The following is a 24,788-nucleotide window of genomic DNA, read 5'->3' as shown; positions in this document are numbered from 1 at the left end:
TCAATTTTTGAAGACATTTTGTATTTTTTAACAACACAATAGAGTTTTCGAAAGATGTTCTCTGATAATTATTTTTGAAAACATTCCTAAAAAGAGCCAAAGATTTCTCATTGTTAAAATAAAAAAATAAAAAATTAACTCCATCTATGCTTTAAAATTTCTTTCAAGCTTTAAGAATTTCTCTACTATTTTCTTTATAGGTTTTCTAACCAAGATTCAAATATTGATAATTAGTTTTTTGGTTATTAAAGGACCTCAATTGAACTCTCTTTTAAAGTATAAATGAAAAGGGATTGTGCGTAATCAAAGATTGTGCAAGTTAGGGTTTGATGAACTTAATGTAATAATGATTCAAAAGTTGTCGATCCATTATAAATAAATTTTAACAACCATATTTATAGAATTTTAGAAGAAAAAAAAAAAGGTCATTAGACACATTATTGCTCAAGTGGTTGACCATTTGCTGGTCATTACCATTTGCAAGTAATTATTAAGAGCCAACTTGTCATTTAGTTGCACATTAGGTTGACCAATGCTCAATTTAGTTGCCCACTCGGTCAATTAGTTGCTTAGCGGTAAAGATTACTAAGGTGAATAGGTCGATCACTTTAGGTTAATTACCTAACTAACAAAAAAATTGTTGTACTGGCATTCTTTAATAACTCGAATTAACTTAATTCAAAATCTTCAGAATATAAAATCGTTTTTAATCATGAAAATATATGTCAAAATATGAGTTTTTGACATCATTAATGCATAAGTGAATTCTTTTAAAAAGTTGTTTTTTTTTTTTAAAAAAAAAGAATAACTTTGTAATTAATTCCAATTTTTAAGGCATACTTATACTCGTTTGACTGCAAATCCTAATTTAATGCACCTAATACCATCGATATCTAGTATAAGCCTTTAACAAGTTTCTTTTGCGTTTTAATAAGCCCTTTTAAGTTCCCTTTAAATATAGTTTCTTCTTGATTGATTATAAAGTTTTTCTTACCTATCACACTTAAAATTATATGCTAAATTTGAACATTTATTTGTGATCATCAAAACTAAATTTAATCAAACCTTGAGAACTAACAAAAAGGAAAACAATGATGAAAGGAAAGAAAAAGGTTATAAGAGTTAGTACTAGGGTTTTTGTATGGGTGTGAGTTGAAGAAGAGGGCAATTTTGCTCTTTCAACTTTACCCTTCAGAAAAAAAAAAATCAAAACCAAAAATAAAAAATAACCTAAAAATAAGAGAAATAGACCTAGGGGAGCAAAGATTTAGGAAAAAAGGAATACATCAAATCAACACATCATTTGAATGTGAAGTTTCGGAAAGGAAGCTCTATCACTTGGTGAGTTTCTTATCCCATTCAGGAAACAAAGTAGAAGTTCGTTGGTATATTGATGATCACTGCAAGGAATGCATACTCCAACTTCCTATTTAGACTCCCTCCTTATCATTATTGCATAACAGTCTCAAATGAATGCTAAGTTCACTTCCATTTCTTAAAAACCATTATTTGATATAGAAATTAATGATAAATTATTAAATGTACATTTCCACATGATATATCACAACAATTCCTGGCTTTGGCTAGATATAAAACAATGTGAGTGGGCTACAAATACAAGTAGGGTAGAGAAGGTATTAAGGCACAACTCCTTTTGTGAACACACTGATTTGCTTTCATTTTGAGTCAAATGGTCTCTGCATGGACAACTCCATTGTGCGACTGTTTCCAACTTGTTCCCATACTTAACTGAAATCACATTAGAGATCAGTGAGAATTTGACATCGGGTATTTTAATTTGTGTGTGTGTTTGTATAATAGTCCATTGCCTCCTTTTCAGCAAACCCAAAATAAAGAAGGTAAATAAATAAAGGAAAAAGATGAGTGTTTATTTGTATGGAGAGGCTGCATGAGGCATTGTGTTCCAATGGAGGATGGCAAGGTTCCCATCCCAGTTCTATAGTAAGGCATGGGTTGTTATGTTCTGTGGGATGGCAAAATTCTCATCCCCAATTCTATTCCAAGCAAAATGACCCTATTTCTCACCTTACTTGGGAAGGGAGTATTTTTTAACATCATATTGAAGAAGAAATCATTTGGCTGAATTTTCATAGCATATGAAGGCACATATCACTCATTTAGAAAAGAGTGGTTACCAAAAGTGAATATGAATGGATCACAACACATAACTTTTCTTTCATTTCTGATGTTATAATTCCCGAGATTGTTCATAAAAAAGGTACAATGTGCACTATTGTAATGAGAGGCACTCTACAAGTAGATAACCAAATATAAGGGGTAATACCCAGTAATCTTCAAAACACATATTCCAACCATATGACAAACTACAGGGAGAATCTAGTTTATGTTCTAAAAACATTACAGGTACTGAGGAATATATTAGGAACCAAAAAGGTGAGGAAGTATAATTTGCTCAAAAAGGAAGCAATCATTTCATTTTTTGAGCAATCATTTCAACAAAGAGACTCATTAAAATTATAATTATAAGAAGTACTATACCTTTTAATGATATCAACACTAGATCACAGGTATGCTTAGGCATCCAATGTCTAGCAATCTTGGCAGTATCTGCAAGAACAACTCAAGACACCCAAGCATCAGCAAAGATAAAGTAACATAGCAGCATGTAGAACCAGCTGCTAAATTAATCTCAGAGAAGCATACCTCCCCACATCGTGCATTGATTTTCAAGGACACGAAATCATCAGCCCTTGTGTTACCTACATTCACAATTGCAGTAGCAGCCCCTGCTTCATGAGCAGCCCTGCCAAATTCCAATTCAAGATTACAGAGCAAGTAGAAAGAGGTTGCATAATTGCATTCATGGTTTCTTTGCTTAATAATAAGAACTAAATGGAAGAATCTGAAGAACTGAAACATACCAAACTAAGGTGTCTAGCTTTGTTCAGTTGTAATATACAAAGGCCAAGTGGAGATAAATAATAACTCTTTTATGTAAATGAATCTTCTTAACATAACTAATGGATTAAAGTTGTCTATTACTTTAGCATGAAAAAAAAAAGTGCAGGGCTATTTGTACCTGACAAGTCGGAAAGCAGACATGGTCATCAGAGATGATCCAACTACCACTAAAGCATCACATCCTCTCACAGCTGCCATTGCTTCAGCAGCTCTATCCTTGGGGATATTGTCACCAAAGAAGACAACCTTTAAAGTTATCAAGTAAAATGAACATTAAGAAGATCACCTCTGGATTTTCTTATTGTGGTTACTGGTGTTACAAATTCTTGAACAACTGCAAGCAGAGACTGGTATAAAAAGGGATTGGAGAAAATTCATTGTCCACTGGATAAGATGGAAAACTGAGGAGCCTCATCATTGGTGACAATTATAGATAACTAATGACTAATTATTGTAGCCTTCATGTATCCAATTTACGAATTAGTTCTAAATGGAATAAACTAATGCCATATGATCTATAATACTCATAAACAAAGTTTATGTCCAGTTTTCGTACATTAAGATATAAGAAAGACTAACTTGAGTGACAAACTAGCCTTGGAAATAATGTAGGTGAAAATTCATTAACTTTGTTCATGTAGAATTAAAATTTAATAGATTCAATAAACGCCGAACTTTCATTGGTTCTGTTGTGTAGTGATATGAAGATTCGTCTATAAAAATGGTGGCTTAAATTTTAGGAGCATTTTAAAACTTGTAAAATTTTCAGTGTCAGCTTAAGCTATATGCACACCTATGAAATGTAAAATTTCCAAGTAGAAAACAAGCCATCTTTTATTAGATGTATCTGTTTAAGCATATAGCTAGTATACACAAAAAAAGGGAAAAAAAAAAAAGGAGGGGGGCTTTGGCTGGGGCCTTCTTGTTTGCTTCTATGGCCTTTCACATCCAAAAGGCTGCCATAAGTGCCACAAAAGCAAGAAATGTCATCCCATAAACAAATCTATAATGCAGTCCCACTGAAGCCTCTTTTTCTTTTTTTTCTTTTTTTTTTACATTTAAAATTTTGAAAGAACTTCAGATTACAAACTATGAGCAGAAACATACAGTACTTCATTTTGACCGATATTTTGCAGAGTACTAGTAGCTATTCATGTTTAACCTGAGCCAATCCCAATGCATGTACAGCCTTATTTGATGTGTATACATCCTTAAGTAATTGTTTTATATACTAGAGATTTTAATGATACTCCCAAACAGTAAGCAGACAAAGCACATAAAAGGTAAAATGTCTCACATCAGGTTTCAATACCCCCTTGCATTTGTGGCAAGTGGGAATGCAAAAATTCTCCTCCCAGAATTTTTCATCAATCTCGATATCACCATCAGGCCTTTGCTTCATCCCAAAGCTCTTGTCTGACCCAGGGCTGTCATGCTTCAGATTTTCAATTGCTGCTGCCCACTGAAGAATAAAACATATATTATTTTCCCACTAATCTATAACTTATCCAAAATGAAAATCCAAGAGAAGATACAAGTTTAAATCCAACATAGATACAATATGAGAATGTAAAATATAAAAGAATAAGGCATGGATGTGTGATGGTACAGTATATACTATGCATAGATCATCCCCCTTCTTTTGTTGAAACCTTCATTTATTGTACATTTTTTCATAAGTTTATGGTATAAATTTTGCCTTCAAACTCCTCTTCTATTGAAAGAAATAATGATATCCCGATTTGATAACAAATTCTGAACCTTGTAAACTGATATGGCTCTCACTTGATCACATGTCAGATTCACCCAGCATTTTGTCCAGGCATGAGATAACAATGCCAGATGAAGCTATTGTAGTGTATAGTGTTGCCAGACATGGAAATGGCTATGTTAGTTCAAAGGTAACAGTAGTAAGAGAAAGTATTCAAAATGGTGAAGATACAGATAATGTAATTAAAAAGTGTTAGATAGTGTACAGTTATTTCAGTTATTTACTTTTCTTTTTTTTTCCTTATTGTATTGTAAGTCCCACTAGCATGTATATATATACCCAAGTCCAATGTATATTATTAATAGTTTTTTAATAACAAAAATAAGGGATTCTCCCTTTTCTCTCTTTTCACATGGTATCATAGCCTAGGGAGAAAAAAAAACCTAATTATTTCCGGTTTATCCGTGAATCAATTCTGGGAAACCTTTCAGTGACTGTGTTTCATTCCGGTCACCTTCCCCTTCTTTGGCCGAGGTACCTGCTGACTCATTTCCTATCCCTTCGGCTTCTCCTACCCCGGCTCTGCCTCCTTCTGCCTCCTTCTGCTGAAAGATAATCGATCTACTCGTAATCCTCATCCCATTTACAATTTTTTGAGTTACCATCGATTATCTTCACTTTATTTTGCATTTGTTTCTGCTATATCTTCTGTTTCTCTTCCCAAGAGCACCCCTGAGGCTCTTTCCCATCTAAGCTAGCGACAGGCAATGGTAGATAAAATGGCTGCTTTACACTCCAATGACACTTAGGATCTTGTTGTTTTACCCTCTGGTAAATCTACAGTTGGTTGTCATTGGGTCTACACAATTAAGGTTGGCCCTGATGGTCAGGTTGATCGCCTTAAGGCCCGCTTAGTTGCTAAAGGCTATACTCAGGTTTATGGTTCTGATTATGGTAACACTTTCTCTCATGTTGCTAAGATAGCTTCTGTTTGTCTATTGTTCTCCATGGCTGCTATGCGTTCTTGGCCTCTTTATCAGTTAGATATTAAAAATGCTTTCCTTCATGGGGATCTTGCTAAGGAAGTTTATATGGAGCAACCACCTGGTTTTGTTGCTCAAGGGGAGTCTGGTTTAGTGTGCAAGTTACGCCGTTCTCTATATGGCTTGAAACAATCTCCTCGAGCATGGTTTAGCCGTTTTAGTTCTGTTGTTCAGGAGTTTGGCATGTTTCGCAATACAGCAAACCATTCCGTTTTCTATCATCATAACTCTTCGGGGCAGTGTATTTATCTGGTAGTTTATGTGGACGACATCGTCATTACAGGCAGTGATCAGAATAGTATTCAGAAACTAAAGCAACACATTTTCACTCACTTTCAGACTAAAGACTTGGGGAAACTCAAGTATTTCTTATGGATTGAGATAGCTCAATCCAGTTCCAGTGTGGTTCTTTCCCAAAGGAAGTATGCTTTAGACATCTTGGAAGAAACCAGTATGTTAGACTGTAAACCGGTAGACACTCCTATGGATCCAAATGTCAAATTTATACCAAAACAGGGGGAGCCTTTAGGAGATCCTGAGAGATATCGGCGACTTGTAGGTAAACTGAATTACCTTACCATTACTCGTCCAGACATTTCTTTTCCTGTAAGTGTTGTTAGTCAATTCCTACAGTCACCATGTGATAGCCATTGGGATGCTGTAATCCGCATTCTTCGATATATCAAAAACACACCAGGTCAAGGTGTGTTGTACGAGAACAGAGGTCATACCTAGGTTGTTGGTTACACAGATGCAGATTGGGCTGGCTCACCCACAGATAGACGTTCTACTTCCGGGTATTGTGTTTTTATTGGAGGTAACCTAATATCCTGGAATAGTAAGAAACAAAATGTAGTGGCCAGATATAGTGCTGAAGTCGAGTATCGAGCTATGGCTCTGGCAACATGTGAACTCATATGGCTGAAACATCTTCTTCGGGAGTTGAGATTTGGAAATGATGAACAAATGAAGCTCATCTGTGACAACCAAGCCGCTTTGCATATTGCATCCAATCCAATATTCCATGAAAGGACCAAACACATTGAAGTTGACTGTCACTTCATTAGAGAGAAGATCGCATCAAGATGTGTGGCGACTAGTTTTGTCAATTCAAATGATCAACTAGCAGATATTTTTACTAAATCTCTCAGAGGTCCTAGAATTAAATACATTTGTAACAAGCTTGGTGCATATAACATATATGCTCCAGCTTGAGGGGGAGTGTTAGATAGTGTACAGTTATTTCAGTTATTTACTTTTCTTTTTTTTTCCTTATTGTATTGTAGGTCCCACTAGCATGTATATATATACCCAAGTCCAATGTGTATTATTAATAGTTTTTAATAACAAAAATCAGGGATTCTCCCTTTTCTCTCTTTTCACAATATTCACTAGTAGGTGGTTAGTTCTAGAATGTAGTTTTTGAGGTTGGATTTTCTTAGATTTTCGACATAGTGGATAGTGAAATAGAGATAGATCAACGGTAAAGAAGGTTGCTGGGAACAAAAGAAAGAAAAAAAATGGTGATGACAATGAAGACCACTTAAGGCAAAGAATAACAACAATGAAGGCTAATGGAAATCAATGGTAATGACAACCATCAAGAAAACTTAGAAGAGAACTTAGAGACTTTAAGCAAGCTTTGATACCACATGGAAGTAAAATGATGTAGTATTTATAGTGTACAATCTTATAAAATTAAGAAACTAAATTGGATAAAGAAAGTTGACTAATTCCTAGAAATCCTCTTCCTTGGAAATCAAAAAAGTTAAATAGGAATTATAAAACTATAAAATCTCGGAAATTAGGGAATTATACAGCTATGCAATCCTAAAAATCAGGGAATTAATTCCCTAGTATTTTCAACTAAATCTCAAAAATTAGATTCCTTAGTATCTTAAATTAGATTAGTCAACAAGAAATTCATTGTTATATCCTTTTATGGCTTAATGGTTTTGAGTTAAGTGATCATTTTCCAACCAAACAGGGTGAGGTTTGCACATTTCCCATGAGACATTTTTATTTATTTACTTATACATATTATTGATGTTGTAAGGGAGGGTGCTTGCCCATGAGGCCTTGCTCAAGTGGTTAGAGTTTAATGTGGGAAGGTGGGAGGTTCTAGGTTCAAGTCCCAAGAGTGAAAAAAAAAAACAAAGAAAAAAACAAAAAGAAAACACACTACTGTGGGTTAGTTTAAGAGAAGAGGTTGAGTTTTATCCATAGCATTGTTGTTAGGTTTTACCTTGGTTGGTGAAAAAGGCATTGTTAAGATGATTTGGAAGTTTTTCAGGTAAGAAACAAGATAAGTTTAGAGGATGGTCCATTGTGTTTGTTTAGGACCATTGGGTGGGAAAGGATTGAAGAACTTTTGAACAGTTCAAGTGGTCCATTCAAGCATCAAGTGACCTTATTATCAAGGCCCTTTTTCTTTAGTCTAGATTTTTCTTGGGGGAGAACTATTTTTCCTTCTTAGATTTTGTTAATGGTATATGGTCTTGCTAGTGTGGCAGTGGTTACTTTGCATTTTCTTGCCCTTCGGCTCCCTTGTGTATCCATTTTCTACTTAGGGATAGCCACCACACCCCAACCCAACAGTCCTTCATTCTGATTGCCATTTTTATTAACATATTTTAGTCATTTGCCTATCAATAATACATATATATCGTGGGTCAAACTTATTTCACACACTTCCATAGCCTTATGGCCAAAATAACAGACAAAGTCTCAATATTAGTTTAGATAGTTGATCTGAAAAATAAATTTTACAGCAGAAGCCTAACCTTTGGATTAAGGACCTTCAATTCATCTTGAAATAAATTCCGGTTGATCAAGTAACCACAATCTAAACAAACTACAGAATAAACAGTTCCATGTAATTCAAGTGGGCTGCTACCAGCACGATGATGCAGCCTGAGGCAAGCTAACGATGAATTAGTTCCATATTACTCACTAAAGGCATCTGGAAAGTTTCTCTAGTAAAGGAAATGGCAGAAGGAAGAGCTTTCACCTGTCAACATTTTGCGTAATTATATAATTTATCCGACCAGCTTTTTCTAAAGATGCCAATGCACTATGAGATGCACCAGGTTGTGCTGCAATGAATCGTTTCCATCCAGCATAGCTCCTTGCCCAATACCGCCTGCGGGCCTTACTTGAACGTACAAACTCCTATATATGAAATATCTCACAAGACTAATAGTTAAAGAAATTGTTTGAGCTAGATAAAACAAACAAAATCAATTAATAGAGTAAATTATTTCAAAGATTTTGCTCAACTAGATCAACAATGGGGAATACCAGACAGAAAATGTTAAAATCTATTCTCGATAATAAATACGAACAAGAAAATTGCATAAATATGTAGATCCATTTTATATAACAGATGGACTGGATAAATACCTCTTCTACTCAAGTGGAAGGAAAAAAAAATCAGGAAAGATTAAAGATGATACGCTGAAGGAGTTGGGATGCTCCATTCGATGGGTTCCTTAACCTATTAGGTGGCAGATGGGCTAGCTAAAAGAGAAGCAAAGCAGTCAGTATCTTTTTTTTTAGAGATTATGTACCTCCTTGAGTCTGCTTAATGGTTGTTCAAATGTTGCTTACACTTTTTGTAACTTCTCTTCTTTGTTCAACTTTTATGGTTCCTTGTTAAGGAGTCTATTCCATGTCTTGATCTAAGTTTGTATATCATGGAAGGATGTCTCATCGTTCTTGATCTTTTTAATTAATTGAAAGATCTATTGGGCATTAGATTAAAAAAAAATGATACACTAAAAGAGCATAGCCTTTCTTGTGCAAGAAAAAAACCTGGGACACATTGTGCTATGCATCTCCCAGGTTCCATTTGTTTCTTTATGTATTTTTAATAGGAAACAAAAATTTCATCTCATAGTTCTTTCCCATTTTTTAACTTTACCCTGAGTTGTTTCTCATTGCCGTGGTTCTCTATATGCAATTTTCCTAAATTTTAGTCTTATTCTTGTCAATAAACCTTCAAAGGCTAAAACATTTAACCCCTAAATATTGAAATGGTGCTATAATTGTGAGATGTGAGAATGCCTCAAATCACCTGATGGGTAATTGGTTTGTAACCAGAACTATAAGCTCCATTAGGGCTGCAACAAAATAATACCAGTTAGTATAAGAAGTAGCATTTTCAGAAGCTCTAAACAAAAGCATAATATAATCCAAGGTTCAAAAGCAATTTTGAAAACTTATAATTGAAGAAATTGCAATCCTTTTTAAGCTTAAAAGGTCTTATTATGTCATTTAGCCCAACTGGGATAAATCAGTGGTTAGATCGCAGTTATTTCACAAAATCCTCAGAAACGATGAAACATAGAATTTGTAGAAATTTATTTTAAACTGAAATGCAACTCTGGAACCAAGAAGTAATAGAGATTACATCATATTCAGGGCACTATACTTGCAGGAACAAGCAAAGAAGCACACTGACTGGTCTTGCTTCATCTTCAACCAAGAGGAACAAGAAAAAATTTTAGGCCAAAAGTAAATGAGAATCAGGTAGCCCATGATAGTTTTCTTATGAGAAACAATAATGCGATATATTGAATTAGGAATTAAGAAGTACAATAAAAGGATGAGGAATCCTCCCACAAGCAAAAGCTAAACACAAGGAATACCAAAAACCATAAACCATAAGGTAATTACAAAAAGCAACCTCTCCTTACTAACCCACACCCTTGGAACTACACACTGCTAACCAATCAAGTTGAACCACATTAAGGGGGATGACCTTTAAAAGTTGTGATGCAAGAGGCCCAAACAGAAGCAAGGAAATGAATGGTATGCCAAAGAACCTCTAAAGTCCTTGGCTTGTCCTCAAAAATCCTAGCATTTCTTTTCCACCACACAACCCAAATTAAAGCAATACAAGTGGTTTGCCACGATAGTTATGGCTAGGTAATTTTCTTTCTTTTTTTTTTCTTTTTCCTTTCTTAATTATTTTTTTTCAAAAAAAAAAATGATATTGACCACAAGATCCTCACACAAAAGCAAATAATCAATAAAAATTCACATAGCAATCAAGAGCAACCAAAAACCTTTATGGTCAAGAGCACAGCAAAAACTACCTTTTAAAATGAAAACAACAGGTAAAACAAGTTCAGACAGAAAGAATATGAACAACTAATTGCCACCTATTATCCAGATAAATAGGAAGAGAATACTTTTATAGCAAAATTGTGCAAACTATTGCTTTTACAGGTATCAAGTATGCACATCCATGCTTGAAAAGATTACAAGGTTCCTAGAAAGTTTAAGAAACTGACATCAATTTACAAGAATCTCCTAGTTATGCATGTTTTGGTTACAATATGCATATTTTCGCATGGCAATCAATACTTTAAGGTTGCAAAAGGACAATGGATTAGAAATGCTGAATCCACACTCCAGAGAGAAGACAGAACCTTCTATAATCAGGAATGCCACATTCTGTACTTACTCCAGCTCCGGTCAATACCACAACCTTGCTACTGCACAATGGTAAAAACTAATATAGCAGAACTTCCTCATCGATATTGTTAAAATTCAGTAAGAATAATATATATTTTATCTTAAAACTAGTGTCGTTGACAAAAAGGTGTTGCACAATCTTAATCTCTGTGATAAAACCATATATGAGGACATCCAAAAGGAACCTGCTATCAAAGAATTGATATAGAAATTTGATATCTTCAATGCTTGGAGGATCTGATTCAGGAATCAACTTCTTGTCCCTTAGAAAGTTTGAGGGCACTTTCTGTTCACTTTCTGATGAGGTCCCAGGAACTGAGATTCGGCATGATGTTTGGACAAACTTCACAGAATCCTGGAAAGGTAGGACACTTCTTACTCTGAACAGTGATTGCCAATTTTTGCTACTTGATTGTATAGTATCTATAAACACAAAAATACCAAGAACATAGAATGATAATCATATATGTGTATATGATGTATGTATGCATGCATGTATGTATGTATGTATATATGTGTGTGTGTCTGTGTAATGTGGGTCGGGAATTTCATGATGCTGAAGGGATCTATATATAACATGAGCACACTTGCCTGTCACTGCTGTCCCCAACACTTTCCTCACACTTCTGAAGATCTGCAAGTCCAAACAGTAGACTGGTATTTGTTATTCCCTACCACAATTAAATGCTACAGAAAAATGGTACCAAACTAATAATTCAATAGCTATACTTTCATAAAGGCTAAAAAGACAATCACAAATATGAGTTTATAGTTTAAATTTTAAATGGTTGAAAATTTTTTTTTCTTGGTAAAAAGTAATTGACAGGCCATTTTGGTTTAACTAGCACGGAATGTCAAATTACAACATTGCACAACTTAAGTATTTTCAACATCTATTGCCTTCAATAATTTATTGTATAATATTCTCAAATGCATTTATGAGAGAACCTAATTTCTATCAAATACCTCTTCTAAAATTCAATTGAGACAAATTCCTTATTTTTTTCATATAAAGCATTCTTTGATCTCTATATAAGTTACTTGTTTAAGAAAATTAAGGACAAAGTTAAAGAGAATTTATATTCGTATCTACCTAAGATCTCTACATATCCACCCCAAAACATAAATCCTATTACTATATTTACCTAATTATTTCCAATCTAGCTGAAATACCCTTCCCCGTTCTCTCTTCTACACCTTCTTTCCTCATTTCTTCTTCTTAATAAAACAGTAAGGCAAAAAAACCTCTTTTCCCAAGTTTCTTTTTCACACACACACACAAAGTGTTTGAGATAAGTTAAAAGCTAATTCCAACCTCTTTGATGTATTGTTTTTGGAATCCACACAATGATATTAGGTTTATTTCACATGAATATATTTAAGGTTTATTATTTATGTAATTCTTGACAAATATTTGTTGTAAAAATAATTAGGAAACAAATAGGATGAATTTAGAAGATCTAGAGGTGAAAAATGTTAGAAAAAGTAGAAAAAAAGTTGGAAAAAAAAAAAGCGAGAATGACCTAGGGATGTCCAAACCTAAAAGGTTGAACCATGTAGCCTTGTCTGGTGTGCATGTGTTGGACATTGAGGAGTTGTTCAGCTCCTTAGCGTAGAACACCTTGAAGCCATGTGGCTCCTCAGCATTGCACATGCATGCCTCCTTTATTTATTTATTTTTCAAGTATTTCTTTATCTTTTTTAATATTTATTTGTACACTTTTTAATTGAAATTTCTAATATAAATTTTTTAAGTTAAAAGTTTAATTTTTTAGAAGTCCATTTTTTATTTTTTATTTATTAAAATTTTTAGATTTGAATAAAATTATGTATTAAGGGCATTTCGATTTTTTTAGTGATGAGTATTTTTGTCCTCAAAAAAATCATAGGTGGGTGTGTAAAGAGTTAGGTAAATGCAAAAATAATTTCTCAAAAATAAAAATAACATAGAGAAAAACAGTAGGGATATCGATGATTCTTGAAAAGAAAGCTCTTTGAGGTTCCCTTGTAGGGAATGGAATCACTTGTCTAGTACTAGAATTTTCCCCACCAAAAATAACTTATCCCACATAAAAATTTTTGTGGGAAAATTCTAATACTCGACAAGTGATTCTATTTTTGAAAATTTTTCCCATAAAAAACAGTAGGTATTTTCCTTTTCCACAAAGATTAGAGAAATATGAAGCAGAAGAGAATGGTTGAAGAATCTATGTAAGTCTTTATTAGTCTTTCGTATAACAAGATTTTTTTTCCACTCAATTAAAATCTATTTTGTATGATGTCTTGATTTCTTAGATTACTTGAGTTGTCTACTCGTCTACATGATTTGTGTTCTCAAATCTTAATTTTTTTAAAAGTGTGGTATTTTTATGATTGCATTGCCAATCTCTTGCATGGATACTGTCTTATTTTTATCAAACCATGCTGTATTTGAATTCCTTTTCACTCATGGATACATGTCTATATTATCTTGAATTATTCGCATGATCTTGTGCATTTTGATACAACCTTCATGGTTGGGAATTTTGTGCTTCACTATGTTTAAATATTGAAGGATACGCAACTCCAGATTTGTGTTTCATCTCTAGTGGAGATCTAAGGTGCATGGATCTACAAATAGAGGGCTACAAGCCTTGGGTGAGAATCCATAAGGAGCAAGTTAGAGGGCTCCAACCGCTTGGGTTAAATGCCCTAAACCCTTAAGGAATACCCCATGCTTTGTGTATTTTAGGAGTTCGGTTGAGCTGGTGAAAGATTATCCACATGTCATAACAACATGTGATCTTTGCTCGATTATTGAATCGAGCTTGGATCTTTAGATTTAAAGATTGAAGCTCCAAGCATTTCATTATAATCGAAAATTATTGTTAAAGAAAAGAACTTATTAAATTAACATAGCTTATGAAAATTTGTGTTGTTTTACATGCTTAATAGAATAGTTTTCAGATTTGTCAAATAGGGTTTCCATCATTTAATTTTATGTTAATAATGGTAATACTGGATTTATTATTACCACTTCTGGAAATTGTGGGATAACCCTAACATTTTAGAAAACAAGCACATGATGAAATTCATAGAACATGTCAAAGAAAAATATTCTAATTCCCGATTTCCCGTTGGAGCTCCCTGAACCATCAAGCTAATTCCCGGAAAAGTTTCAGAAATTGGGAGTAAGTTTAACTACCTCTCTCAAATTATAAATGTGGTCATTGCAGTTCTCATTAATCACAACACATAAACTCTCACCACCTCGCACACAGTATTCCTTAAAATCTTAGTGTTCAAACGAATTCAGTTTTTGGTGAACATGGGCATTCGATTAATCAAAAGTCTTCACATAACTGCTCCACATCCTCGCATAATCATGATAACAAATAGAAAAGGAAAAGCGAAAAGATTCTTAAAAATAAGAACAAGTTTCAAAGTATCCAAAACGGCAGTTGATAGATTAACGGGAATGAAAAATGGATAAGTACCAGGAGGACACTTACAGAGGTGGAGGACACCGTCATTTGCCTTTGGTTTTGATTCCAATCAATTCCCTCTTCACTCTCGTACAAAATATGCCTGCGAGCTTCGATTCTCAGAATTGAGTAATGATATCGGTTTCTCAGAACTGAGTAATAATATCGGTTTGGCCGAGACGTGGCTTTCGTACCGACCAGAAGCCCCTCCCTCCAACGTCTGGTCAAAATAATAATAATGTTGGTTTTTCTATTCTCATTACAACCATCAATTATATCATTTAAAATATTATTTTATAAAAATAACAAAATATTTAAAATTTGATAATAATAAAATTTCGTAATAGAATAATGATTATGATATCATAAAATATTTATCTTATAATATAAACTTATAACCCTAAGACCTCATGAAAAAATTATTTATAAATATATTAAATTAAGTATGTATTGTTAAAAATTAGAATGATGGTCTATTTATTATTAACCGAAAAAAAGTTTCTTTAATTTCTTTTCTTTTTTTTTATGAAGAAGATTGGATAGAATATCGAAATTTTTTTTTTAAATTGAAATAGGTAAAAAAAAATTAATTACAATTTTAAGTTTGGAGAGCATTAAGAATTTGAAGGGTACGAATAATATAAATAAGGTAATCCACATGTTCTTCTTACCCTATATAATTTATTTATTTTTAATTTCAAATTTTTTTAGAAAAGTAAATCCATCAATTGTGACTCAAAATAACACTATTAAGTATTAAGCAATTTTATTGTTACTTCATGTGAAAAAATAGATTTAATTTTTTTTAAACGGTTAAATTTGGATATTACAAAGAAAGTGAAGAAAAATACGAAAACCTTCTTCATATTTTCCACATTGTATTTAATTTATATTTTTTTTTTATTATTATTATTGTAACTTCAAATTTTTCTTTTTCAAAAATTCCATCAACTTTGACTCAAAATAGTATTGTTAAGCAATTTTGTTGTCGTTTTAATGGAAAATCTAAATCTTAAAAATAAAACAAAATGTAAAATTTAGAGGCTTGTGATACAATATAAAGAAAGGGCAGAGATCACCTCTAACAAAAAAAATAGTTCAACCACTTCATGTAATATCTCCAAGAGAAATTTAACCTCTTCGACTTTAATCAAATTAAAACAGACATACAACAACATGTTCTGTTAGCTTTTTATTTTTATATAAAATCATAAGCAAATATACATTAATAACAAATATGCATAAGTGATTAAAAATTTTACCACATGACAATGATTTACTCTCCATGCATGCTTCACAATTAGCGAAGATTGTGTTTCACAATTTGAGGCCTCATAATGCAAGTTTCAAGCCTAAAATATTTTGGATTAATTGATTAAAAATGATGAAAACATCCAAAATTTGTAAAACTAACTTCCCTCGTTTTTAACTTGAAAAATAACTCATTTTTTGACATAAATATTCTTTAATATTTTTATTATTTACATGTGCGTTTTAAAAGAAATAGTTACCTTTGCAAGAAAAATACGAGGGCATTTTTGTCAAAAGTGAGTATTTTTTAAATTGAAAAAATGTGAAGGGATAGTTTTCCAAAGTAAATAAAATTTCATTTATTTTAATCGATTATCCCAAATATTTTTCTCATTTTCTATGAGAAAACTCTGATTTAAGACTCATTAATTTCATGTGTTCTTCTTTTTCATCACTCGGCAACCAAACTCAAACACAAGACACGAAATTCTCTAATATTCTTTTCCACAATTTTTTTTTTTTGGCCACCAAACAGAAGGGTGTTTGCTAAATTTTATCTTTTCATTGCAAATAGCAAATTTTTGTTGTTTTATAGCATTTTTGGTTTTCAGACAACTCCCTTGAATTCCAATGGGGTTCGAAGACTTTGAAGTTATATTTGGTGAAGTCAAAATCAAATTACAAAGACATTGTCGAGAAAAAGATGACGTTTCCAATATACATATCCTTCATCATTCTTAAAACACAATTTCAACTTTCATTATTTTTAAGCATAATTCCAAGTTCGTTTTGATCTCCTTTCTCATTTTTGTTTGTTTTTTCTATTACGAAGGACAATAATGAAACTTGAAATTGTGCTTAAAAAATATTAATATATGTCAAATATTTATTTTGATTTAATGTTTTTTTTTTCTATTAATATTTTTTTAAGTAAATTTCAAGTTTCATAGTTGTGCTTCATAATATATATATATAAAATGGGCATCATCCTGTCAAAGCCTAAAATATTTTGGATTAATAGATTAAAAATGATGAAAACATTTTAACTTTGTAAAACTAATCGACTTATTTTTTAACTTGAAGAATAACCCAAAAATTTTTTTTTATATAAATATTTTTTAATATTTTTATTATTTTTATGCGTGTTTTAAAAGTAAAAAAGAGTATTTTTTAGGTTAAAAAAAGGGGAGGGGTTACTTTTCGAAAAGGGGGAAAGATTTCCATACCGTTGTCCCAAATATTTTTCTCCTTTTCTGTGTGAAAGCTCTGATTTAAGACTCATCCATTTCATGTATTGTTCTTTTTCATCACTCCCTCGGCAACCAAACTCAAACACAAGACGGGAAATTCTCTAACATTCTTTTCCACTAATTATTTTTTCTGGGCGACCAAACAGAAGGGTGTTTGCTAAATTTTCTCTTTTCCCTTCAAAGAGCAAATTCTTGCTGTTTTATGACATTTTTGGTTCTGAGACAACTCCCTTGAATTCCAATGGGGTTCGAAGACTTTGAAGCCATCTTCGGCGAAGCCAAACCAGAGTGGGCGAATGAATCGCGTCGATTCTTGTTTCATTTTGATGCTATTGATCCTTCTCGGCTCAGAATTCGTGTCACTGATTTCCACTCTAGTACTTGGGAGGCAGTTCGGTCGGTTGAGCAGCTCGAGGACATGGTGATCCCTTTCATTTCTGTGATTTTGTTTTATCCTCTGTCTAGTTGCTCCTAGCACTAGGAAAATGCGAGGAAAACTTGTGTTAGACTAGCGTCGCAAACAACAACGAAATTTCAGAATCCTTAAATTCCTGTTTCATTGTTTTATCCTCTGTTTGGTTGCTGAAGAAACCAAGAAAAATAGGAAGAAAATGGATCCCGTATTTCTGTTGCTTTTGTTTCTCATAAAAATGGAGAACTTGGGTTAGGCTATGGTCACAAACAATGAAAATTTTAGGGTCCTGCATTTCTGTTGCTTTTATTTCTCATAAAAATGGAGAACTTGTGTTAGGCAATGGTCACAAGCAATGAAAATTTTAGGGGTTCAAAATGCTTTTAATTTGTTAGGATTTTGTTTTATCTCCTCTATTTTATGTTGTTTTTGTTTCTCATAAAAAATGGCGAACTTGTATTTTACCCGATTATATGGTGGTGTTTGTTTTTTATTGTAAACAATGAAAGTTTAGGGTTCAAAACCTTTGATTTCTGTTGTTTATTCTATGCTCTGTTTGGTTGTCAAGAATTAAAGGAAAATAGGTGGAAAATGAGTCCTGTTATTTTTCTCATAAAGATGGAAGACTTGTAGTAAGCTCAGTTACATGCGTTTGCATTCAACTTCTAGGTTAAAAATAATGAAAATTTTTGGGGTTAAAACTCTGATTTGTTATACCATGCAGCATTGACAATTCTATTTGGCTGCTGACAAATAATTGAGAAAACATATTGTAGTTGAATCTCAACTATTGCTAACACCTAGAGGGGGGTGAATAGGTGTTTTTTAAAGAACAATTTGAGGTGGAACCCACAAATGCTAAACACTCACCTGATTTTTCAATCTTTCTGTCCTTGTTTTTAATCTTATCAACAAACAAGTAAAAACACTAGTAAGAATGGATGCACTAACACTCTCCCAACAAGGTGCTTAGTGTAATGTGCACGAGAATGAGTCAACACTCTACAATCAAGATATACAAGATATTTCATCTTCTCAAAAACACGTTTTCACATATCCATTAGCATCAATACCAAATAAAAAATGATCTCAAACTATTTTAAAGCTTAAATGATCTGATTCCATCTCATTTTCTCAATCAACCAATGTAATAAATCAATGGAAATTTTCTAAGCTAAGATAAAATATTGAAAGAGAGAGAGAGAGAAATAGAGAGATATTGACATCAAGATTTTAGCATGGAAAACCTCCAAAGATATAAAAGGACCACGAACCTCCAAGCAATAAAAAACATCCCTTATGAAGAAAAATAATCGAGTACAAGGATTTATCTAGCCCAAGCCTTCAATCTTTTCCTAGACCATTTTCATGGGACCTTCAAAGTTTAATTGTCCACTTTCTTCTTTTAGAGCATACTTGTAGTCTATACCAAGCTTGATCTTGGCTTCTTCTTGAATCCACACAAGAAGAAACTTGAGTTTTACCCCAAAAATCAGATATATGAGAGTAGAGATGAAATGTACACTGAATCAACCTGTTTTGAAAGAAATTTTCTCACTCAAAAATGATTTTCAACTCAACCCATAAAATTTTCTCTCAAACCAATCACACCCCTAATTTGGTAAAGCACTTGAAGCCCAAGGAGATGTCACCTAGCTTTCACAACCATATTTCCCTCATCTGGAAGAGGGCTTAAATACTAGGGTTTAAAAACCCATCAAACAACTAAGAATTGTTTTTTTTTTTATTTAAAAAAAACACAAATTTTGCAGATGTGACTAAATCTTGATTGATCATATGAGTGTGAATTCTGGGTACAATAGGGTTTGTAACCCTTTAGTTTGATTGATAAGTAATTGATCCAAATGTTTTAAACACAAAATTTGATACCTTTAAGCTTCAGCTCCAATTTTTAATGAAAGAATAGAAGTTTAAAACTTGGTTGACCAATGTTTGATATCATCCATCACCTCAAAATCACTTATCATCTCCTCTAGCAATCTTCAATCACGAACACACACTTTGGAAATGACAAGAGTCCAAAGCAGGATTTGAGAAATTGAGCTAGGAGAACAAAATGAGAATTGTGACCCGGAATTTGCCTTTACACAAAGATGCTTACACATACAAAACCTTGAAAATGGTGGGTTGCTACATTTTTTTCAGCCACTAAACTTAAGTGTTTAAGTTAAATTTCAAAACCATTTGATGTTTTGCTTTGTGTATGGTTTACACACACATACATAGCATAAAAACAATGTGATATATATGCTAAATATGAGTTAGTGTTATTAGTCTCTTTCTTTTTCCAGCCCCACCCCACCTCGTTGAAAGAAGATCATTTTATGTGCAGAGAGACACTGTTGGAATTGGAGGCTCATGGTCTGAGTTTGTTGATTATGTCATAGCCTCTATAAAATCCGAAGATGTAAAGCTTGTTCTAGAAGAAAATGCTAAATCTGATGGTAATTGATACTCTAACTTTATTTTAACCTTAGTGCTATTGTAGATGTTGTGATTGGTGTGGAAGTGAGTAAAGCATACTTAGTGTTTCTTGCTCTACAAGAAATGTGGATATGCGGATTACTATTATTGTTTAGATTTTTTGGTTTTCATTCCATTTTTAAATATTGCATTGAGGGCCTTTAAGGCCCGACTCAAGTGGTAAAGGATTGGGGTGGGTTTGTGGGGGATTCCGGGTTTTAGTCTCAATAGGTCCAAAAAGAAATCCTATAAAAAAAATAGGTCCAATAAGAAAGAAAAAAAAATTACTATAAAAAAAAAGGAAGCATTGAGGTTGCATGTGATATCCTACATCGGATAGGGGAAGAAGTTCTTGACACTATATATGCAGTGGGTTCCTTTTAACTATGTAGATGTGTTTTAAAGCTGTAAGGGCTCATTAGGCTTAGAAGGACATTATCTACATGGGAGGAAAAATTGGGGGTTGGGGGAGGGGGGGCTTGGTGGGGGAGGAAGGAGGAAGGGGTGAATGTGATATCTCACATTGGATAAAGGAAGAAGTTCCTGACATTATCTATATAGTGGGCTCCTCTTAATTGTGTAGATGTGCTGTAAAGCGGTGAGGGCCCATTGGGCTTAGAACATACCATATCTATATGGGAGAGAGCAGGTTATTACATCTTATGTCTTCATTCTATTTTATGAATTACCATTTTTACATGCTCTTCTTTTAATTAGTTTAGTCGATTTTATTTTTGTAGTCATGGTTTTAGACTACTATAAGTTCCTAGAGTTTCATTCTAATCATAATATACATGAAGGGGCAAAATCCTACACCTTAAGCTTTTAGGAAAATGGGTTGTCCAACATGGTATCAAAGCCTCTTTTGGTGGGAGGTTATGTGTTTGAGTCTCAATGCATGTTTATTTAACCTAGTTTATTGAGCTCACATCTAAGTCTAAAGAAAGTTGTCCATGGTTTGTTTGCATATGCGCTTGTGTGCTTCTCCATATGTAGATATGGGGTCACACAAGGGGGAGGGTGTTAGAGCCTATGATACACACTTAAGCTTTTAGTAGTCCAATACTAGTTTTGTCCCAAAATTGGGAGCCCAGGGATCCACAGTGGGCCAGCCCAAAAAACAAGGGGCCAAAGCAGTTGGAGGCTGACTGGGCCTAATCAGCTTGAAAACCCCCCCTTCCAGACCCGATGGAAAATGAGTGCTTGAAACACTGCCCAATGGCCTAGCATGGGCCATATAGGAAGGCCTAAGGGCCAACTTCTCACTTGCTCCTTTTGCCTCCAATGCACTGCCACAGGAAGAGAACCTTGATCCTTTCAAAGCGTGGTCAACATGCAAAGAACTTGTTGACGTTGCTTGACAGTAAACACGACTCCCAATGTCAGACCCCACTCTCCTAGCTGTGTGTGAACTATCCTCATAACCAGCCCTGACCTCCAGCTCCCTGCAACCCTCCTTTGTGGAAAACTGTTGCTAGACTTGGAGAAGACTCTCGCCATAACTGAACAGTGTAGGTTAAAGACCCTACAACCACTTGTAAGAGCCTAGGCACCCCTAACCTCATAACCACCCCTGACCTCCACCTTTCCTGTTGGAGCGAACTAAGATTTTAGCTCATTGAACATGTCATTTCTCTGCTGTTGGCACTTCCACACCCATAAAACCTCCGCAGGCGTCTCCCACTCTCTTGAAGAACTCCATTCCCCGCAAGTGCAATGGAAGCCCAAGAACTCTTACCCAACCCAAGTTTCTTTAACTAGAGCCCCTTCCTTGAGACAACCCACTTTTGGGCTCCACCAATCCAATGTTAACCTTTTTCCTTCTATAGAACAACACCCCAAGCTCTACACCCTTTCAGCATCCCTAGTGTTATCAAAGATAAACAAAATCAATGCACCACTCAACCACTTTAAATGAAGATTCCCATCCAAGGTCCAGTTGCTACTAACCCACAAACTGAGTGTACCCAAATCTGGAGCCTCATCAGCAGAAACACCCTAACTGCCCACAAGACAGAGCTTCAACTGCTCCAGGTTTCTCTTTATATCCTCTTGCCCACACTAGATCCAAGTATCCTCTTCCTCTGCCTTCTTGCCATTAGTGATTGCATCTACAAAAGAAACAAACTTGCATGGTGCTTCTTCTACTCACAACCTCCTAGGACAGACATTCCCCTGTGGCAACTTTGAAGAAATTTTAGCTGGCACCACCCCAATGCTCCTCAACTTTCTTGCTAGAGTCTTCCAGCCCCCTTCGACCCCCCGTCCTTCTAGGAAGATTGAGGAATATCTCTTCCCTTTGGATGACAAAACTGAACAATGCAAAAATCTTCCTGCATTGTTGCTTTGGAGCTCCAACTTGAAAACCCTTCCCCCTTCCTTCCAATCCAAACTTACAGGCGAACTATTGCAGGATTCACAGCAAAGTTCAACCCCCCTCCAACAGCAAACTGAGACCTCTCTCACCAAATCTGATCCAAGAAGAAAAACCACGCCCCCTCTCCCCAATCAAACCAACTATCTTTCCCTTAACCAACTCCATTGAGATCTCAAAGGATTTCAAATCTACCCCAAACCAACTTTCCCCTCATTTCTCCTAGAGAGTTACATTTGGTATGGGTTTAAACTGTTTCTAGTGCAGATTTCTTTTTGTGATTTGAACTGAATCTTATTCTAAGGCATGGCTAATAAAAAAAACTTAAGATATTCTAAAGAATTAATATTTGTGGTGGATGCTGTGTAAACAGTTCCTAAAAATTTTCATCTTTGTATCATATATGGGGATAGGTTAATGGATACAATATTGTTGTTTTTTGGGCATCTTCTTTTGGTGCATTCATTATTTGTCCACATGTGGGTTTGAAGATTTTGAAAAAGGAACTAAATCTGATGCATAAATTATATCTATGCTTTCTGCATATCAGGTGCTGCATATGCAAAGTTGGTTGCTCAGAAATCCAAGGGAATGCCTTTGATTTCCTTTTCTCTTGCTAAACTGGCAAACTCTGCTGCTAGTGAGGCAATGATGAATCTGTCATTGGAGCTCTTCAAATCATACCGAAACATGCAGAATTTATTCATAAAAGGTTGCGTTCTGTTTTTCAAGGATGAAGTTGTTATATCTTTCTCATGTTTTATCTAGTTAAAGAATGTTTTTGTCTTTTACATGTGAAAAATATAATTGGCACCTCCATTTTTATATTATATTGCATTAATTTGTTGCGGAGGTGTTCAGTTATAAAACTCTTGGTGGTGGTACTTATATAACCCCCAAGAAAGATTAGGAGTATTCATCCAATGTATCTTACTAATTATGCTGATGAATCTGTTGTAATTATTAGATAAGCAGAAAAAAAAAACCTGAGATCTTTTAACCTGTATTTATAGGTCATCAATTAATGTTCTTTTTGTCAGAATTTATTGGAATTATTAGATAAGTGGAAAATAAACGCATGAGATCTTTTAACCCGTATTTATTGATTTTTTTTTTTTAATCAGAAACGAAATATTAATCGATAAGGATTTAAAAGTACATGTAAAGGATGAAAAATCCTTTCCATATATACAAACACTGAGGGGAGTGCCTTTGAAAGTTGTAGTTGTTGAGGCCCGAAAGGAGGAATTGTTAATAATCCTTTTGAAACCTGAGGATATTAGAGAAACCTGAGGATTAGATGTTCTTTATTTCAGAATTTATTTAATAAGGCAGTCTGGAAAGCTGTTCTTTTTTGATAGGTAAAGTAAATTCATTTAGAGCCAAAAGGCTAGAGAAAGGGTATACACGGAGTATACCAAATACAAAGAAGCAAAAAGCAAAGGGACAAACAAGCCTAACCCTTACTTGGTGGCTAGCCAGTCTACGAAATCTATCAAAGACAAAGTGTGTTCCTCTATATACACCTTAGCCCAATTCACAAAAGTGTACAAAAAAATGGATTTAATATCTTGATCGTTTCTCTTAATATCATCGAAGGCCCTCCTATTCCTTTCTTTCCAGATGGTCCACATCAGGCAAGGGGAGGCAACTCTCCAAGCTTTCTCCCTTTTCTTGCCCACAAAAGACCATGCCAACCCAGGAGGTTTCTTTTCACAGAGGAGTGCATCACCCATTGCACCCCAAAAAGGGAGAAGATTAGAAGCCATAACATTCTAGCTTTCTCGCAAAACAGAAGAAGGTGATTTGTGGTTTCCTCCTCATATTTACATAAAAAACACCTATTGGGGATGCTCCAACCAAATCTCTTCAGGTGGTCAGTGGTGAGCAGCCTGCTCCAAGCTGCCTCCCACCCAAAGAAGCTAGCCCTAATTAGAACCCAAGGCGTCCAAATAGTTCTAGCCGGGAAGGGGGGCTTTGTGCCTCTTGAGAGTAAGCTATAAAAAGACTCGACAGAAAAGGTCCCATTCTTGTTCTCTTTCCACCGGCGCAAGTTATCCACACCTCTTCTAATAGTCAAAGGATGAAACTTACTTAATAAGCTTTCTACTTCTCCCACCTCCCAATCATTAAGGTGTCTATTAAAACGAAGCCCCTAGCTACCCCCAACATCGTCTTCCTCCCAAGCCTCAGCAACCCAGCCTTCTTTGTTGACGGAGAGATTAAACAAGATGGGGAAAGCTTCTTCCAGAGATTGATTTCCACACCACAAGTCCTTCCAAAACTTCACTCTAGTGCCTTCCCCTATGATGCAGCGGAAATGAGAACGAAAGTTCTCCCAACCATTTCTGATGGCCTTCCAAACCCCCACCCCA

General features: G+C 34.5%; 2 protein-coding genes across 14 annotated transcripts in view; one reads left to right on the top strand and one right to left on the bottom strand.

Moving 5' to 3' along the window:
* Window positions 1-1,491: 1,491 nt before the first annotated feature.
* Window positions 1,492-14,856, bottom strand: LOC117919156 (NAD-dependent protein deacylase SRT2). Of its 2 annotated transcripts, none has more exons than XM_034836260.1 (12): window positions 14,670-14,856; window positions 11,770-11,812; window positions 11,364-11,601; window positions 11,133-11,195; window positions 9,773-9,818; window positions 8,708-8,868; window positions 8,481-8,610; window positions 4,241-4,405; window positions 3,062-3,189; window positions 2,686-2,785; window positions 2,521-2,589; window positions 1,492-1,749 (listed from the first exon to the last, which is right to left on the bottom strand). In XM_034836260.1, the coding sequence occupies exons 1-11, from the start codon at window positions 14,688-14,690 to the stop codon at window positions 2,539-2,541; spliced, it is 1,146 nt and encodes a 381-aa protein (XP_034692151.1). In that variant the 5' UTR covers window positions 14,691-14,856; the 3' UTR covers window positions 1,492-1,749; window positions 2,521-2,538. The 2 variants fall into 2 exon arrangements, with proteins under 2 accessions (XP_034692151.1, XP_034692150.1); XM_034836259.1 differs by having other exon boundaries at window positions 1,496-1,749; window positions 11,133-11,198; window positions 14,670-14,855.
* A 2,259-nt stretch (window positions 14,857-17,115) lies between these two features.
* Window positions 17,116-24,788, top strand: part of LOC117918379 — a 50,703-nt gene continuing 43,030 nt past the window's right edge. For 11 of the 12 annotated variants that reach the window (XM_034834987.1, XM_034834986.1, XM_034834991.1 and 8 more), the window contains exons 1-3: window positions 17,116-17,564; window positions 19,909-20,020; window positions 22,964-23,125. In XM_034834987.1, coding sequence (XP_034690878.1) covers window positions 17,385-17,564; window positions 19,909-20,020; window positions 22,964-23,125 — 454 coding nt within the window. In that variant the 5' untranslated portion in view covers window positions 17,116-17,384. The remainder of the gene's footprint in view (window positions 17,565-19,908; window positions 20,021-22,963; window positions 23,126-24,788) is intronic. The other variant, XM_034834995.1, reaches the window with a different exon arrangement.

The sequence above is a fragment of the Vitis riparia genome, chromosome 7, assembly GCF_004353265.1.
Source record: "Vitis riparia cultivar Riparia Gloire de Montpellier isolate 1030 chromosome 7, EGFV_Vit.rip_1.0, whole genome shotgun sequence".
In the NCBI taxonomy this organism is placed as follows: Eukaryota; Viridiplantae; Streptophyta; class Magnoliopsida; order Vitales; family Vitaceae; genus Vitis; species Vitis riparia.
The sequence above is the reverse complement of the archived record's forward strand: the minus strand, read 5'-3'. Positions and strand labels throughout refer to the sequence as shown.